At 49.9% G+C, this 18,498-nt stretch overlaps 1 protein-coding gene across 1 annotated transcript in view; it reads left to right on the top strand.

Moving 5' to 3' along the window:
* SLC19A1 (solute carrier family 19 member 1) overlaps nucleotides 1-18,498 on the top strand; it is a 41,020-nt gene that overhangs the window by 1,847 nt on the left and 20,675 nt on the right. Inside the window, exon 2 of the mRNA XM_074968217.1 lies at nucleotides 14,097-14,422. Within this exon, the coding sequence (XP_074824318.1) occupies nucleotides 14,246-14,422 (177 nt within the window). The 5' untranslated portion in view covers nucleotides 14,097-14,245. The remainder of the gene's footprint in view (nucleotides 1-14,096; nucleotides 14,423-18,498) is intronic.

The following is an 18,498-nucleotide window of genomic DNA, read 5'->3' as shown; positions in this document are numbered from 1 at the left end:
TACCATTCTTAATGTCTGACTTGTTTCCATTTATTCTTTTGCATAGAGAGTGTCTGATTTGGCCAATATACATGGCAGAGAGGCATTGCTGGCACATGATGGCATATATCACATTGGTGCAAGTGAAGGAGCCCCTTCTTGTCAACTGTTGAGAATAGCCCACTTCCAACTTTAATTGAATTGCCCTCGTTAGCACTGACCCCCCTCCCCCTTGGTAAGGCAACTCCTGTCTTTTCATGTGCTGTGTATATATATATACATACTGCTTACTGTATTTTTCACTCCATGCACCTGATGAAGTGTGTTTTAGCCCACGAAAGCTTATGCCCAAATAAATTTGTTAGTCTCTAAGGTGCCACAAGGACTCCTCATTGTTTTTGCTGATACAGACTAACACGGCTCCCCCTCTGAAACCTGTCATTATGCACAAGAGTAACTTTACTCATTTGAGCAGTCCCAGTGCAGCCAATGGGAGTATTTGCATGAGTGAAGTTATTCATGTGTGCTTATAGGATCGGGGCCTACATTCAGAGTACTCTGCTCTGCTTCATGGCTGCAGTTTACCAGAGTAAAACACTGAAAGAATTGAGTTGAATCATTTGAGTCATGTGGGCCTTGAGCTGCTGAGACATAGCGGATGTCTAGAGAGAATGGAAATAAGGGCTTCTCATCGTGATTAAATTTGATGGGCCAAAATTCCTGTATACCTGTTTGATCAACAGTGGGCGGCCTGCCTGCAGTAACTTGTTCTCATCTTATGCTGTGACAGCTACCCATTCAAATCCTGCCCAGCTGACCCAGAGCTCTTGGGGGAGAGGGACAGCAGACTGACCCATTGCTCACGGGGGGTGGAGGGGGATCGGGAGCACACTGACCCATTGCTCAACAGGGGGGAGGGGGATCGGGGAGCCCACTGACCCATTGCTCGCGGGGGGAAGTGGAGAGCAGACTGACTCATTGCTCACAGGTGGGAGGAGGAGTGGGGAGCAGACAGACCCATTGCTCACAGGCTGGAGGGGGAACAGGGAGCACAGAATCAGAATATCAGGGTTGGAAGGGACCTCAGGAGGTCATCTAGTCCAACCCCCTGCTCAAAGCAGGACCAATCCCCAACTAAATCATCCAAATTTTTTTTTTCTTTTTGCCCCAGATCCCTAAATGGTCCCGTCAAGGATTGAACTCACAACTCTGGGTTTAGCAAGCCAATGCTCAAACCACTGAGCTATCCCTCCCCGACTGACCCATTGCTCACGGGGGGGAGTGGAGCTAACCTGAGCGGCTGGGTTCTTTCTGTTCCCTTTTTCACCCTCCTTCAGCAGCCCTGATTCGCTGCTGTTCCCCTGGAGGAGGCGGGGCAGTGGAGAAGGCAGCCGGGTGGGGGGTTCCCTGGGCTGGGCTGGAGACTTCAGGGGGTTGAGGTTCTTGTGTGTGGCAGCCAGGATGGGAATCCCGTCGGGGTGACAGCCTCCTGGCTAGAGCGGGTGCTGCTGTCACCCTGGTGTAGCCATCCCATGTGGGAAGGGCAATGAACTGTGCTGGCACGAGCCACCGTTACCCTGGGGCTGTCCCAGTGTAACCGTGTCAGCGAGAGTCCCCTGTAACGGAATTAGCTATGCTGGCACCCAGTCTGCATGCAGAACTGCTGATTAGGAATCTGGGTGAGCTAAACAGCAATAAGCCACTCCAAACCTGAAATGAGCAGCCCCTGGGTATTGACGCTGGTTTCACTTAATCCAGCTGCTGCCACTTGCCGGTGTCGGCAAGGCCTGAGAAGCTAAGGCCTGGTTGATGCTAAAAGGTTAGGTCCACGTAGCCACGTCGGTCAGGGGTCTGAAACAGCCACCCCCCTGAGCGCCGTAGCCACGCCGACCTAGCCCTCCGTGCGGGGGCAGTTCAGTCGATGGAAGAATGCTTCCATCGACCTGGTTGCTGTTGCTTGGGGAGGTGGAGTTCCTACTGAGATGGAGAAACCCCTTCCATTGCCGTAGTCCGCATCTGCGCTGCAAAGTTACAGCCAGCAGCTGACGGAGGGACGGCACCACAGTGATGCCACTGGACTGCCTGTTGTGTAGACGCAGCCTGAGAAACTTTGTTTCCATGCGTGGTTGCTAGACTGTACAGCCAAGCATACCCCCCCGCATCTGCCCGCCCCACACCCACCCAAAGGCAAGACCCCCAAGTCAGGCATTGCAAAGTTCCGGGTTTTGTGGCACCTAGCTCGGTGAGTCTGTGGGATCTGTATTCAGGCCTAGATGTGGGATTAGCAGACACCTTGCCAGTGTGCCATGTGCACGAGTCCTGCTGCTGTGGGGACCTTCAGTCTGACTGGCTTTGTTTTTGCTCTCTTGGGCGCTAACTCCTGGGTGCTGACTAATTGTTTCCCGTGCACAGCCTGCACTGGGTTGCACCTTGGAAGTTCTTCAGGGACTGGGGATCAGGGGAAGGAATCCTTCCCTGTAGACTACTGGAAACTGGGCCAGTATTTGCCAGAGGCAGAGAATAGGAGGAATGGAGGGGCACCAGTGGCCAAGGCCCACATGATAGCAGGGAAATGATTACATGAGAGGTACCCAGTTGGTCCCAGCAAGTGATCTGCACCCACAGGCTGCAGAGGAAGGAACCTCCCCACCTCGCCGCCCCCAAGGCCACTGCCAAATCTGACCTGGGCAAAAATTCCTTCCCAACCCCACCTATGGCGATCAGTTGGACCTTGAGCATGAGAGCAAGAACCAGCCAGCCACATGCTCGAGAGAGAGAGAATGCTCAGGGCCACCTCAGAGCCCTGGCCCATCCTGTCCAGTGTCCCATCTCCAGCCATGGCCATCCCTGGTGCTGCAGAGGAAGGAGAGGGGAAAAGACAAATGGGATACATGGGGGTGGGGAAGGAATCGTGACCTCTGCAGGTGACTGACTGAAGCATGTGATTTTAGGAACATCAGATGTTAACCGGACTGGACCCCCGGGCTGCTGAGCCCTGCATCCTACCACCACACGCATCCCTGTCACACAATCACACTCATATATTTGTCGGCCTCTCTCTCAAAACTAATTAAATTGCCCCCACAAATCCTGTTCGGAGGCTGTTCCAGAACCGCTGCGCTCCCATGGTTAGAAACCTCTTAATTTCCAGCCTGGATTTGTTCCTGGCCAGTTTATCCCGATCTGTTCTTGTGCCCCGTTGTCCGTTAGCTTAAATGGCTCGTCGTCCTCGCTGGCATCACTCTTTGTTAACACATCGGGGGTGACCCTGTTCGCTCTCAGCCTTTCTCAGCGGTTCTCAAACTGTGGGTGAGGACCCCAAAGTGGGTTGCGACTCTGTTTTAATGGGGTCGTCAGGGTTGGCATTAGACTTACCGGGGCCAAAGCCAAAGCCCTCGGGCTTCAGCCCTGGGTGGCGGGGCTCAGGTTACAGGTCCCCTGCTGGGGCTGAATCCCTTGGGCTTCGGCTTTGGCTCCCCACCCAGGGCAGCGGCACTCGGGCGGGCTCGGACTCCGGTCCCCCCTCCTGGGGTTGTGTAGTAATTTTTGTTGTCAGAAGGGGATTGCGCTGCAGTGAAGTTTGAGAACCCCTGTGCAAGGCTAAAGGAGCCCCGTTCCTCCCATCTCCTGTCAGAAAGAAGGGCCAGGTGGTATTGGTTGGGTCAACAGCTGTATAGCTAGCCGTGCTTTCTTAGAACACAAGATGCTGGGCACACTTAGTGAAAGAATAAATGCTGAACAAAAGTGTCTCAAACCAAAGCCTCAGTGGGAGAGCCCTGAATGTGCCTGTAGGTTTCCGCTCGAACCTTGATTTGCTTTGTCAGCTCTTCACTAGAGGTTTTGGTCTTCAGCTGCTTACACAGCATGCACTTTTGCTTACACAAGTGGTGCCGTGGACTTTGGCCAGATTATCCACGTGTATAAGCATGTGCAGGACAGGGGCCTTTAGGCATAATCTGCAAATGTGATGACCTAAGAAATGCCAGCTGCCTCCCCTTGGCTTCCTTCTCTTTGTTCTTCAGGTTATGAACGTTCCTGGCTGAGCCTGTGGTACAGCCAGGAAGCTGGCCACGCTCCTCATTTGCATCTCAGCGAGCCTCCTGAATCAGAGAATATCGGGGTTGGAAGGGACCTCAGGAGGTCATCTAGTCCCACCCCCTGCTCAGAGCAGGACCAATCCCCAATTTTTGTCCCAGATCCCTAAATGGCCCCCTCAAGGATTGAACTCACAACCCTGGGTTTCGCAGGCCAATGCTCAAACCACCGAGTTATCCCTCCCCCTGATGCACAGACTTTAACTGTGAGCTTCCCACATTCGCTCCGACTGCTCCAGTGATCGTCAGCCTGCTGTTGCTTGGGATGTTCGCCCTTGTGGGCAGTGGCAGCAGAAAGGCCAGCGGTTGGCCTGGGGTCTGAGCATTACCCATCCCCCTTAGAGATGGTTCTCCAAGGACGGAGCTGCGGTGTGTGGGCTGGTGAGAGTGGGGAAGCTTGTGCTCTCACTGCCTGCACTGAAATGGCTGGTTTGCATCAGGTAACCCACCTGTACAGGTCTAACCCATTAAAGAGCAGTGACTCGCCCTCCCTGTCTGGGGAGCTGGTTCCACTGCGGGTCGGCTAGTAACGAAGGGTTTTCTACACCGCAAAGCTGCACCCTTGAACTGAAGATACAGCTTTAAACTGGTGCCAAAGGCTGTGGGGGTACCCTGAATTCAGTTGAAACCAGGCGTACTTCGGTTTAGCTTAGGTCAGTTTGGAACAGGTTTAAGCTAAATTGAAATAAGCCACCCTTGGACTGAAGGCAGAGCGTCCGCTGCAAACCTGATTTACCTTGTATCGGTGCTACTTCTGCCATTGGGACTGTTCTGAAAGAAGTAACCATATGGCGGGAGACAGCCAAACGCCAGCCCAGTATCAGCACTGAGAGTCAATGAAAGACAGTCCTAAAAACAATGCATGAGATTTACAGAATACCACACAGCAAGAACAAAGCTATGTGGAGATATGGAGGGCAGCTCCCCGGCTGTTATCTGAGTCACGCACAAGCCTGATCCGCTTACATCTAATAAACAATAGCAGCAGGTCTAAACCCCAGGAAAAGGCCTTGAGATAACAGCAAAACATTCCTCCTCCCCTGTAGCAGGACAGGCCAGCTTCTCAGCTGTGCACTTCACAGGCTGCCGCTCAGGGGAAGGACGGTGGTTTTTCATTGTCATAGAATGTTTTTGCAGCTTTCTTGAGCTCACAGATGGCCAAGAATGGCCTTGCCCAAATGTCAGGGTTTGACCCCGAGTGTTTGTGTGTGTGTTGGGGGCAGACAGAGGGAAGACGTTCTCACCGCCCCATAAAAATGGCTATGCTGGGTCAGATCAATGGTCCATCTAGCCCAGTGTCCTGTCTTCCGACAGTGGCCAAAGCCAGGTGCTTCAGAGGGAATGAACAGAACAGGTCATCATCAAGTGATCCATCATCCTGTCATCCACTCCCAGCTTTTGGCAAATAGGCTAGGGACACCCAGAGCATGGGGTTGCATCCCTGACCATCTTGACTAATAGCCAGTGACCTTCTCTAGTTGTTTTTTTGAACCCTCTTATAGTTTTCACCTTCACAACATCCCCCTGGTAACCAATTCCACAGGTTGACTGTGCGTTGTGTGAAGAAGTACTGCCTTTTGTTTGTGTTAAACCTGCTGCCTATTCGTTTCGTTGGTGACCCCTGGTTCTTGTGTTATGTCAAGGAGTAAATAACCCTCCTTATTCACTTCACACTATCCTTGATTTCATAGGCCTCTTTCATATCTCCCCTCGGTCGTCTCTTTTCCTAGCTGAAAAGTCCCGGTCTTTTTAATCTCTCCTCGTATGGCAGCCGTTCCATCCCCCTCATCGTTTTTGTTGCCCTTTTCTGAACCTTTTCCAATTCTACTGTATTTTTTTTGAGATGGGGAGACCAGAACTGCCCACAGTATTCAAGGTGTGGGTGTACCACGGATTTATATATAGACATTATGATATTTTCTGTTTTCATATCTATCTCTTTCCTAATGGTTCTTAACATTCTGTTAGGTTTTTTGACTGCTGCTGCACATTGAGCTAATGTTTTCAGAGAACAGCTAATTTAGACCCAATTATTTTATATGTATAGTTGGGATGATGTTTTCCAGTGTGCATGACTTTGCATTTATCAACACTGAATTTCATCTGCCATTTTGTTGCCCAGTCACCCAGTTTTGAGAGATTCCTTTGTAACTTTTTGCAGTCTGCTTTGGACTTAACTGTCCTGGGTAATTTTGTATTGTCTGTGAACTTTGCTACCTCACTGTTTACCCCTTTTTCCAGATTATTTATGAATATGTTGAACAGCACCGGTCCCAGTAGAGACCCCTGAGAGACACCACTATTTACCTCTCTCTGTTCTGAAATCTGACCATTTATTCCTACCCTTTGTTTCCTGTATTTTAACCAGTTACAGATCCATGACAGGACCTACCCTCTTATTCCATGACTGCTTACTTTGCTTAAGAGCCCTTGGTGAGGGACCTTGTAAAAGATTTTCTGAAAGTTCAGGTACGCTATATCCACTGGATCACCCTTGTCCACATGTTTGTTGACCCCCTCAAAGAATTCTAGTAGATTGGTGAGGCATGATTTCCCTTTAAAAAACCATGTTGACTCTTTCCCAACAAATCATGTTAATCTCTGTATGATAATTCTGTTCTCTACTATAGTTTCAACCAATTTTCCTGGTACTGAAGTCAGGCTTACCAGTTTTAATTGCCAGGATCACCTCTGGAGCCTGTTTTAAAAATTGGCATCACATTAGCTATCCTCCAGTCATCAGATACAGAAGCCGATTTAAATGAGAGGTTACAGACTACAGTGAGTAGTCCTGCAATTTCACAGTTGAGTTCCTTCAGAACTTTTGGGTGAATCCCCTCTGGTCCTGGTTTCTAATTACCATTTAATTTATCAGTTTGTTCCGATTTGCTCCTCTACTGACATCTAAATCTGGGACAGTTCCTCAGATTTGTCACCTAAAAAGAATGGGTCAGGGGTGGAAATCTCCCTGACATCCTCTGCAATGAAGATTGATACAAAGAATTCATTAGCTTCTCTGCAATGGCCTTGTCTTCCCTGAGTTCTCTGCACCATCACTGTCTAGTGGCCCCCCCCGATTATTTGGCAGGCTTCCTGCTTTTGACATAATTTAAAAAAATTGCTGTTAGTTTTTCAGTCTTTTGCTAGTTGCTGTTCAAATTCTTTTTTTGCCTGCCTAATTGTCCTTTACCTTCAGTTTATGCTTCTGTTTTTCTCAGTAGGATTTAACTTCCAATTTTTAAAGGATGCCTTTTTGCCTCGGACTGTTTCTTTTACTTTGTTATTTAGCCACGGTGGCACTTATTTGGTCTTCTTACTGAGTTTTTTAATTTGGGGAATACATTTAATTTGAGCCCCTATTAATGGCCTTTTAAAAAGTTTCCATGCAGCTTGCAGGCATTTCAATTTTGTGACTGTACCTTTCAGTGTCCATGTCCATTTAACTAACTTCCTCTTTCTGAAGTTTAATGCTGCTGTGGTATTCCTCCCCTCCCCTTCCCCCGTGGATATTTAATTTAATTATATTATGGTCACTATTACTGAGGGGTTCTCTTGGATCAGATCCTTTACTCCACATCGATCTAAATCAAGAATTGCCTCTCCTCTTGTGGGTTCCAGGACTAGCTGCTCCAAGAAGCAGTCATTTAAGGTGTCTAGAAACTTCATCTCTGCCCCCGATCCTGAGGTGACATGTACCCAGTCAGTATAGGGATAGTTGAAATCCACCATTATTATTGAGTTTTTTATTTTAATTGCCTCTCTGATCTCCCTGGGCATTTACAGCCATCTCACCATCCTAGTCAGGTGGTTGGTAGTATATTCTTACTGTTATATTCATATTATTCAAGCATGGAATTACTGTCCCTAGAGATTCTGCGTTACAGTTTCTGTGGTATAGGTAAAACGCTCTACAGAACCGTTGAATGTCAAGGTAGATACGGAGAGGAGTTGCTAAGACTGGATGTTGCATGCACATGGATGCAGATTGAAGTGTGTCCATGCTCCTTTCCTAGTTACTCATGGAGCCCTCAAATGCACCGTGCCTTTAACCCTGGTCTAGAATTGGCTGGAAGAGGGCACCGTAGAGTGATGTGTGATGCTACGTTCTTTCAGGGACTGACGTCTCTAAAGTGTGCCCAGTCTGTGATGGTGCAGGGACCAAGCCCAGGACCCAGCCTCTATTTCTGCAGCTTGCCACTCTGTGACCAAGCGAGGATGGCCTGTCAGCTGGTATGTCACAAGGATGAGTTTCTGAGCGTGGGGCAGAAGGACCAGAATCCTTTGCTGCCAACTGCACCTCTGAGCTAGGAGTGAGGGCCTAACTGCCTTGAGAGGGCAGGAGTTGGACAGATAATTGGCCAAAGTTCCTCCCTCAGAAGCCAAAGGAATCCCCTCACCAGGAATAAATTGGGCCCCAGGGGTCTGATTTGCCCAGGTTGGGCCCAGCTGCAGTGCTCCAGTTTGTCATTTGTCATGGATCTGTAGACTTATTGATCAATGAGGAGATAAGTAAGAACTTGCCTCATCTGCTTACTGGTGGAGTTCAGTGTATTTGTGGGGAGCGGGCAGGGCTGTCCGAACCAGATACAGTCAAAAGTTGTCAGTTTTGCCTTAAACCGATGGGTAAAGTTACCTGCATATTGGAAGGGTTTCCTCCCCTGGCCACACTAGGAAATATCTCCAGCACTGCAAGTCCCAGGGAATGCTGGGTGTCTGCTGCAATTGGCAGGTGCATACGGGCTGATGCGTAGCTAGAGTCTATATTGTAGGGGGATGGTGATGTCATTTCTCTTTCCCTCTTCCTGGTCCCAAGGGATTTAAGTTGACAAGGGCATGGGATAGGAAGTAAGTTCACAAATCCTGTTCTGGGCATTATTCCAACGAAGAGCATACTGAGCAGAACACTTACTGAAGAGGTCTGTAGATGCTGAAAGATTTGGACTCCCTTCCTAAGGAATTTGCCAATGCCCTTTACTCTGATTCTGAACTGGATGTCGGGATATCTAGTTATCCCATATTTGTTGAGTGGGTGCGATGAGATTTTTAGCACTAACACTTTACTCACTGAACCCCATTAAGTCTTGCTTTTGCCAACCCACAACTTAGCTAATTCTCACGCACATCCCCAGCAATCTCACTCCATTCCCCCTTTGACTTGTTTTTTTTAAATCTATCAATTCCAAAAATTAGTACTAGAGCTGTTTTGACGAAATGATTTTTTCAGAAAATGCCAGTTCATCAAAACCAAAACATGTTGTGAGAAAGGGTCAGTTTGAATCAATTTTCCAACTTGAAAAAATATCCAAAAATTGTCAAAACATTGCAATTTAAACAAAAATTCAATTTTTCTAGTTTGAAATGACTTTTTGTTTTGAAGTCTAGCCAATTATGGTAAAAAAAAAAATTATTTATTTTTTTGGTTAAATGGCCAAAATCAAAATGAATCATTCCAGTTGACCTGAACCAACTGGTTTTTTCAGATTTTTGATTTGCAAAAACTTTCAAGAGTTTGATTTTTCATCCTGAATTGGGATGGGAAATGTTTTTGAAATTTACAGGCACTTACTAAAGAGAACTGCAGATTATAATTCTCTCATGATCTGGGTTTCCTAGCACATCCCTTTGAGGATATCACAACCAAGTGTTCACATTAGCAGGTGATCATCTTTCCTAGCCTGATGTATGACTTGCTTTCTATCATTATAAAGTGATTAGAGAGACGAGGTGGGAGAGGTAATATCTTTTGTTAGACCAACTTCTATTGGTGAAAGAGACCAGCTTTCAAGCTTACACAGACTTCTTTTTCATATGTAAACATCAAAGCTTCTCTTTCACCAACAGAAGTGGGGGCAATACAAGATATTACCCCACCCACCTTGTCTCTCTAATATCCTGGGACCCACATGGCTACAACAACACTGCCAACAATTATAAAGCTACGTCTATTACCTGTTGTTGGGGGATATGTTCTCAGTGATGGATCTGGTTCTGAATGATTAGGGTGTTTGCCTGTAAGAAGAGATGTGAATTTTAAGCTGTAAAGCTTTGCAAACAGAAGAATTTTGAGATGATGTGAAAACCACAACAGAGTGCACAGGCCCCCATGCCTGTGCAATTTTTAAAACTAGAGGTTTCAAAAAGAGTTTTTTAAAATCCACGTGCTGAATGGCTTGTAGAGCTGTAATGGGGGACCAGGTGAAAAGCTCACAGATGAAACTTCATGTGGGCTTTCACCTGTGACATGATGTGAAAATGGCTCTCTTGGAGGTCCTTTCCTGTTCTGTCCTGGGGGCCATTTGTACTCTGCACCTTTGTGTTCTGTGGTGCTGAGCATTTTGTTGTGGCCACTTACAGACCTGCTAGTAGCAGCTGGTAGGGAGATGTGTGTCTGCAGGGATGCTACAGGAGCACCAAGTGGATCATCCTCCAGACCTTGTGAGATGCACGCTGGGTGCTGTAAATACCATTTGCTCATCATTAGAGCTGATCACAATTTTTTTTTCAACAAAAAGTGAACTTTATTTGAAACTAAAAGTTCTGCAAGAGGCTTTTAGGTCATCGTCGTCGTGTCCCGTCCCCCCCCCCATTTTCTGGATTTTTGTTTTTGTGTTGTTCCTATCTCCCGTTTTATCACGAAATGCAATAGAATGAATTATGTCTGTGGGGTATTTTTTTCACCTTTTTTTTTTTTTTTTTTTGGACATGCTAGCTATTCAGAACATCCTCACATTTGGAAAACATTAGTGACAAAAGGAAAAATGGAAAAGTGAAAGGGGAAAATCCCTAACCATCATTCCTTTTTCCCCCACAGGCAACCTTAATACAGCATTTCATAACTTTTGCCATCTTAATAATGTTCTTTGAACACAGTTTTTGTGTGGGGTGTGTGTGTGTATATATGTATGGGGGTAGGGATGAGGGGGAGAGAAGATCATTAAAGGGGAAACTAGTTCTTTGCAAATTTGTCTATTGTCCCTTTGACCCTACAGCCAATATGTTACATGGGCAGCTGCACTCTGCATGCACACATTAACTTTTAACTTGGATTCGCAGTCTGCGCCAAAGTCAGTCAGATCCCAAAAGCATGGGTGCTGGGGGTGCTGCAGCACCCCATGACTTGAAGTGACTTCCGTCACATACAGGGTTTACAGTTTCAGAGGAGCAGCCCGTGTTAGTCTGTATCCGCAAAAAGAAAAGGGGTACTAGTGGCACCTTAGAGACTAACCAATTTATTTGAGCATGAGCTTTCGTGCCTCAAGTACTCTCTTTCTTTTTAGGGTTTACAGTGGGGTTCAATGGCTCTCAGTATCCCCACTATAAAAATTGTTCCAACATCCCTGCCCAAGAGTTACGGTAGGTGCACAGGTCTGTATCTGCTGTATTCACTGGAAACAAAGGGCCTATTACATTTACTCTCGAGTCAGTTGAATCCTTTTACTCTCTGTGGAATTAGCTGTCTCATCGTGATGAGTCTGAGGCCAGTAGTGTAATAGTCTATATTTAGAACCGGCCTAAAGAAAAAACCAGCAAGTTTTTAAAGAACAGGCCTATAAAGTTTAACAGGGGTGTCACTAGTAGGAAGTTACGGAAACGGCGCTGCTAACCGACAGACCAGTGGTGAGCTGGAGCCGGTTCGTGCGAACCGGTTGTTAAATTTAGAAGCAGTTTTAGAACCGGTTGTTAGGGCTCCCTGAGCTCCCGGCTGGGGAGGCTCCCCCGGCCCCTGCCCTGGCTTCCCCCCTCTCGCAGAGCCTCAGGGTGCCCCGGCGCCAGCGCTCTGGACCACTCCTGGGCAGCTCTGCAGCTCCTGCCGCATTGAGCAGCATGGTAAGTGCGGGGGGGCTGCGAGCTCCAGCAGGCCGCGCGGCATCCAGACACGCTGCCCTGAGCAGCGTAGTAAGGGGGCTGTGGGAGGAGGGGTTGGATAAGGAGCAGGAAGTGGTTGGAGGGGGCGGAGGTTCTGGGGGGGCGGTCAGGGGACAGGGAACGGAGCGGGGTTGGGTAGGCAGTCGCTGCCCCAGAAAGTCCCAGCCAGGCTGGGGCTCGGCTGGGGCAGCCCCCCAGGCCAAGGGGGCCCCGACCCGCGGCGCTAGGGAGGGTGCCTGGTGTAGGGCTCAGTGTTATAGAAGGGGGCTGTTGGAGACAGGGCTGGCTCTAGGCACCAGCAAAACAAGCAGGTGCTTGGGGCGGCCCATTTCTAGGGGCGGCATTCCGGCGCCAGCCATGCCGCCCCTCGAAATGTGCCCTCGCCTCCCCAGCTCGCCTCCGCCTGCTCCCCTGAGCGCGCCGCCGCCGCTCCGCTTCTCCCCGCTCCCTCCCAGGCTTGCCGTGCGCCAAACAGCTGTTTCGTGCAGCAAGCCTGGGAGGGAGGGAGGGAGAAGCCGAGCGGCGGGTTGCTCGGGGGAGGCGGCAATGGTGGAGCAGAGGTGAGCTGGGGCGGGGAGCGGTTCCTCTACCCCCCCATCCGTTACTTCCTGCGCTCCCCCCCACCCTCGCTCACCTCCGCTCCGCCTGCTCCCCTGAACGCGCTGCCTCCCCCCTCGCTGCTCATGCGGAGGGAAGCCGTAGGAAGCAATGGGGGGGTGGAAATGCGGCACACCCAGGGGAGGAGGCAGGGCCGGGGATTTGGGGAAGGGGTTGGGAAGGGGCGGAGCCGGGGGGGGGCACGAAAAACCGGGGGCTGCCAAAAATATTTTTGCTTGGGGCGGCAAAAATCCTAGAGCCGGCCCTGGTTGGAGAAGGGGCTCGGTGCTAGAGGGGGGTGCATGGAGCAGCACCGTTTGGGGTGCACGGGGCTATGGAAGGGCTGCGGGGCCCTGCGTCCTGTCTCGGGGCAGGGGCTGCGCTGCGGCTGGTACCTGCACTGCGCAGCCATCCGGGCAGCCGCTCCGGGGCCCCGCGGGCAGAGGCTGATCTGATGCCGCCTCGCTCAGCAGCCGCGGCTGAGCTCCATGCTGCTTCCTGCCCGGCCCAGGAAGCATGACCGGCTGCGCTGGGCAGGGAGATCAGGCACCATGTGACTGGGCACCGTGTAGGGCCGGGGAGCCGGGCCCCTGGCAGCAGCAGCCTCCTCTGCCCCAGGAGCCGGGCAGGGCCGGCTGGTGTCATGGCTGGGGGCTGCCTTGGGCGTGCTGGGGTGAGCCCCCCCCCCCAGTCTCTCCCGCTCCTGCACTGTGGGGCTGTCCGGCCTCCGCCGCTCGGGGGCGCTCACATCGCGCAGTGGGGAGTCGGGCAGACGGCAGCCTTTGCCTGAAGGGAGCCGCCGCCCCACGTGCCGGGAGCGACCCCACTGATGCAAGGGCTGCAGGACTCCTGTGCCACCAGCAGGCACCTGGGATGGAGAATGGGCCTGGGGAGGGCAGGGGGGCAGGACAGAGCCTGGGGGGACAGGAAGGGGCAGGATAGAGCCTCGGGGGCAGGATGGAGCCTGGGGAAGGTGGGAGGGGGCAGGACAGAGGCACATCCCTTAAATCAGAACTTTTTATAGGGAACTGGTTGTTAAGATTTGGCAGCTCGTCACTGCTACAGACTATTTAATAGAGAATGGTAACCATCCCACGGCATTCTACAATGGGGCTTTGATTCCCTGTTAAATTCAGTGGGACTGGGTCACTGCAACATTCCCATTCCTCTGGCAGAAGTCCCTTTGCCTCCCCTGGAATTCAGCACCTTGGGGAGTAAAACTTTCCAGCTGAGAGGAACAAACCAATCTGCCTGGCTTTTCGTTGGAACAAGTGAGGATTTTCAGGTATTAGCTAAAGAGTGAGGCAAAGGAACAAGCAAACTCCTGTAAACCAGACTTGCTGAGGATTGCGATTTATTTTACTTAGTTCTTAAACATCCTCTGAGAACACCCATCTATTTGTGCTGCCCGCATCTTCGAAGGAAGTGTGTATCAGCTTTTTTGTTTTTGCGACTTTGCAGCTAGAAAAAACATATACCCAGAGAGAAAGTTCAGGGTATTTGTTTGCAGTTATTTTGCAGAGGAATTTGATTTGTTGCCAAACTCTGCTATTTCCACAGAAATTCCAGCAGCACCGAGATCCATGGGTGGGAGATTCTCTCTGCAAGGAGACGGAGAGACTGGCCTGAAAGTGGCTCAGCCTGTCTGACGGCCACCTGGGAAAAGGTCGTTTCCCTCTGATGCACCAGAGAAGGGTGACGGCAGAGCCATGTCTGTCGAGGATGATGGCTCTGTAATGCACCCCCCTGAGTCTGCAGTGGACCAGCGCTGGAAGTTCCTCGTCTTCTACCTCTGCTTTTACGGCTTCATGACCCAGATCAGACCTGGGGAGAGCTTCATCACCCCCTACTTGCTGGGAGCTGACAAGAACTTCACCATGGAAGAGGTGAGTTTTCAGTGTGTGTCTCTCCGCCTCCCCCACCATGCAGCTGCCATGCACCTGGCTCTGGAGAGCAGCAGTCTGCAACATGCGCTCCTTTTCAGCATCTCCTTAAGGGCAAGTTAGGCTCCCGTAAACACTGCTCCTGGGGGACTGCTACAGGGGCTCACTGAAGTGATTCTCTCTGGCGGATGGGAGAGCAGTAAGTGCTGAGATGAAGCAATGAGCGGGAGGTGAGAACAGCTACGTGCTAGTGATGCAAATCTGTCTGTGAGGTGGGACAGCACCGGCCTGGAGCGAGAGGTACATCCGTCCGGGACAGGTGTGCTCTCTGTACCAGCAATTCAGAGCCCTCTCCCCACTGGCAGGCCAGTGTCTGCCCCTTATATCTGTTTGTGCAGTGTGCGCAATTCCTTGTGTTTTTCACACAACCAGACAATGCTCTTCTCAAGCAGCAAGAGCGCCCCAGCGCATCTGCAGGGGTGGTGGGAGTTCTTCTCCATCCCTGTGTGCTAGCCCCCCCGGCTGGGTTACGGGGTTTGCTCTTAGCTGGATTGCAAGCTACTGCCCCTTTGCATGTGGTTCAAGAGCTCCGAAGGCTGATGGCATCTCGGGGTGCGGGGTCCATTTGGGAGGCTGTCAGTGAAAAGGGGGCTTCTCTCCAGTGTTATCCAGCGGTGTGAGGGGACACACCCTGTGCATACATATGCCACACTAGGGTTTGGAGACAGCACCGGTGCCACGTTCTTCACATGAGGCATTTTCAGCCCCTTTGTAAGAGCCGCTACCTCTGGGAGCTCGGTGTGTCTCGCTGAGCCGTGGAAAGGCCACAGGAGGTGCACTCCGTACCTGTGCCCACAAACGGAGCTCGCTCCAGGGCCACCTGCGTGTGGGGGCTGAGGTAAACTGAGCTGGCTTTTAAATGTGAGAGCTGGGCCAAGGGCAGCCCAAGCTAAGACCCTGCTCCCTGTAAAATCCTTTGTGTTTAGGGGAGATGCTTGAGACCCCCACATCCTGATGGATCCTGTGTGAAGATCCTGTTTCCCCACGCTGTCCTGCTGCCCTCTCCTTCCCCGAGTCCAGAGCCTTTAGTTCCTGCTGCGTCTGTGCTGTGGCCGCCCAGCCCAGCCAGTGGAAATGAGAAACCCTTCAGACGGGCATGGTCAGAGATGGCAAAGTGCAGCGAGGCACAGCCCTGAGTTACCCTGCCTCGCTGACATGCAGGAGAGAGGAGACCGCTGCGCCGGGTTTCTAGGGGAGCTGTCTGAGTCGCTGTGGTTCTGAGAGGCCAGCCCGGGGGCCAGCTGGGATACTGCCGTGATGGGGGGCAGTCTGAGGTGCACGTTTCACATATGGCTTGTCAGGGGAGGGAGAGGCTGTAACATCCTCTCTGTGATCAGCCAAAGGGCTCCTCAGCACTGCCCAGTGCTACCGCGAGGGATCAGCCCTGGGCCTTCTGCTCAGGACTCCCGAGGCAGAGCCTGGCAGGAGTGAGGGGGGAGCCCGGCAGAGAGGGCACAGAGAGGGGTGGGTGGGGAGACAGGGATGGGTTGTGGTTTGGAAACACTGGCGATGGCCTGGCACGGCTCCCCCCTGCTGTGTTCTCGTCTGAGTCTGGCCAGCCCAGAGAAGTCAGCTGGGAGCTGCGGGTACAGAGGAGGCTGCTGTCAGTAGCAGGGAAGAGTGGGTACTTTTCATCCCGCTTTATCCCATTGGTTCTGCTGGGCCCACAGCTCCCCCACCTCCCACCCCATGGGGATGGTCTGTGTGCCAGACCCTGGCGCTGGATATGGGCAGTCCCAGGCTGTGGGGGGAGCATACAGCAGGCTTGGGGACGACATGGTTTCCGGCTGCCTTTCAATCCAGCTGGCCCAGGTGTCATCCCCCAGCATGATCGCTCTGTGGGGTGTTGGGGGGCGGTTGATTTCCTCACTCCTCAACCTAGTTTCCTTTTTTGACAGGGTTACAGGGCTAGTGGGCGGGGGGAGCAGTAGACGTGACATATTGTGATTTTAGTCAGGCTTTGGATACAGTCCCACGTGATAGAGCCAGTTCTGCACTCTAGACAAACTAGGGAAATGGGGTCTAGATGAAATTACTGCAAGGCAAGTGCAGAACTGGCTGAAAGACTGTACTGAAAGATAGTTTTCAGTGGTTCACTGACAAACTGGAAGGGCATATTTAGTGGGGTCCCCTGCATACAGTAATAGTCCATATTTTCATTAATGACTTGTATAATGCAGTGGAGAGTATGCTTATGAAATGTGCTGATGACACAAAGCTGCGAAGGGTTGCAAGCTGTTTGGCAGACAGGATTAGGATTCAAAATGACCTTGACACAGTAGAGAATTGGTCTGAAATCAACAAGATGAAATTCAGCAAAGACAAGTGCAAAGTACTTCACTCAGGAAGCAAAAATTAAATGTACAACTCCGAAGTGGGGAAGAACAGGCTAGGGGTAGTTCTCCGGAAGAGGATCAGGCAGGGCGTGTTAGTGGGTCACAAATTCAATGTGAGTCAATAACATGATGTGGTTATGAAGAAGGCTAATATCATTCTAAGGTGTAATAACAGTGGAGGTAATTGTCCTGTCCTGCTTCGCAGTGGTGAGGCCTTAGCTGGAGAACTGTGTTTAATTCTTAGATTCGTGGAGTCTAAGGCCAGAAGAGACCACTGTGACCATCCAGTCTGATGCCCTGTACAGCACAGGCCAGAGACCTGCCCCCAAAATAATTTTTTAGAGCAGATCTTTGATAAAAACATCCAACCTTGATTTAAAAATGGTCAGTGCTGGAGAATCCACCACGACCTCCGGTAAATTGTTCCAGTGGTTAATTACTGTCACCGTTAAAAATGTATTCCTTTATTTCCAGTCTGAATTTGTCTAGCTTCAGTTTCCAGCCATTGGATCGTGTTAGACCTCTCTCTGCTAGATTGAAGAGCCCATTATTAAATATTTGTTCCCCATGTAGGTGTTTATAGACTGTGATCAAATCATCCCTTAATTTTCTTTTTGTTAAGTGAATAGATCATACTCCTTGAGTATGAAAGGCAGGTTTCGAATCCTTTCATCATTCTCGTAGCTCTTCTCTGACCCCTCTCCACTTTGTCAAATCCTTCTTGAATTGTGGGCACCAGCACTGGACACAGGATTCCAGCAGCGGTTGCACCAGTGCCAAATGCAGAGGTAAAATAATCTTTCTACTCCTACTCGAGATTCCCCTGTTTATGCATCCCAGGATCACATTAACTCTTTCGGCCCACTGGGAAATCAAGTTCAACTGATTATCCACCATGACCTCCAAATCTTTTTAGAGTCCCTACTTCCCAGGATAGAGTCCCCCATCCTGTAAGTATGGCCGACATTCTTTGTTCCTAGTTTTGTACATTTACAGTTAGCCAAATTAAAATGCTTATTGTTTGCTTGCTCCCAGTTTACCAAGCAATATAGATATCTGTCAATCAGTGTCCTCCTCTTTATTTACCACTCCTCCAATTTTTGTGTCATCTATAAACTTTATCAGTGATGATTTTATGTTTTTGTTCTAGTCATTGATAAAGATGTTACATAGCATAGGGCTAAGAACTGATTCCTGCATGATCTCATTGGAAACAGACCTGGTCAATGTCGATTCCCTGTTTACAGTTACATTTTTGAGACTTATCAGTTAGCCAGTTTTTCATCCATTCCATGTGTGCCATGTTCATTAAATATTGATCTATATTTTTAATCAGAATGTCACGTGGATCCAAGTAAAATGCCTTACAGAAGTCTTATTATCTCTACATTATTACCTTTATCAATGAAACTTATAATCTCATCTGAAAAAAGACATCAGTTTAGTTTGACAGGATCTATTTTCTATAAACACATGTAGATTTGTATTCATTATATTATCGTCCTTTAGTTCATTATTAATTGAGTCCCATATCAGCAGCTGGATGTCAGGCTGACAGGCCTATAATTACTCAGGTCATCCCAAAAAGAAAAGGAGTACTTGTGGCACCTTAGTTTAGTCTCTAAGGTGCCACAACTACTCCTTTTCTTTTTGCGAATACAGACTAACACGGCTGCTACTCTG

This window comes from Natator depressus, chromosome 11, assembly GCF_965152275.1.
Source record: "Natator depressus isolate rNatDep1 chromosome 11, rNatDep2.hap1, whole genome shotgun sequence".
NCBI classification, from domain to species: Eukaryota; Metazoa; Chordata; order Testudines; family Cheloniidae; genus Natator; species Natator depressus.
Note: the sequence above shows the minus strand (reverse complement) of the source record. Positions and strands in the feature narration are given on the sequence as shown.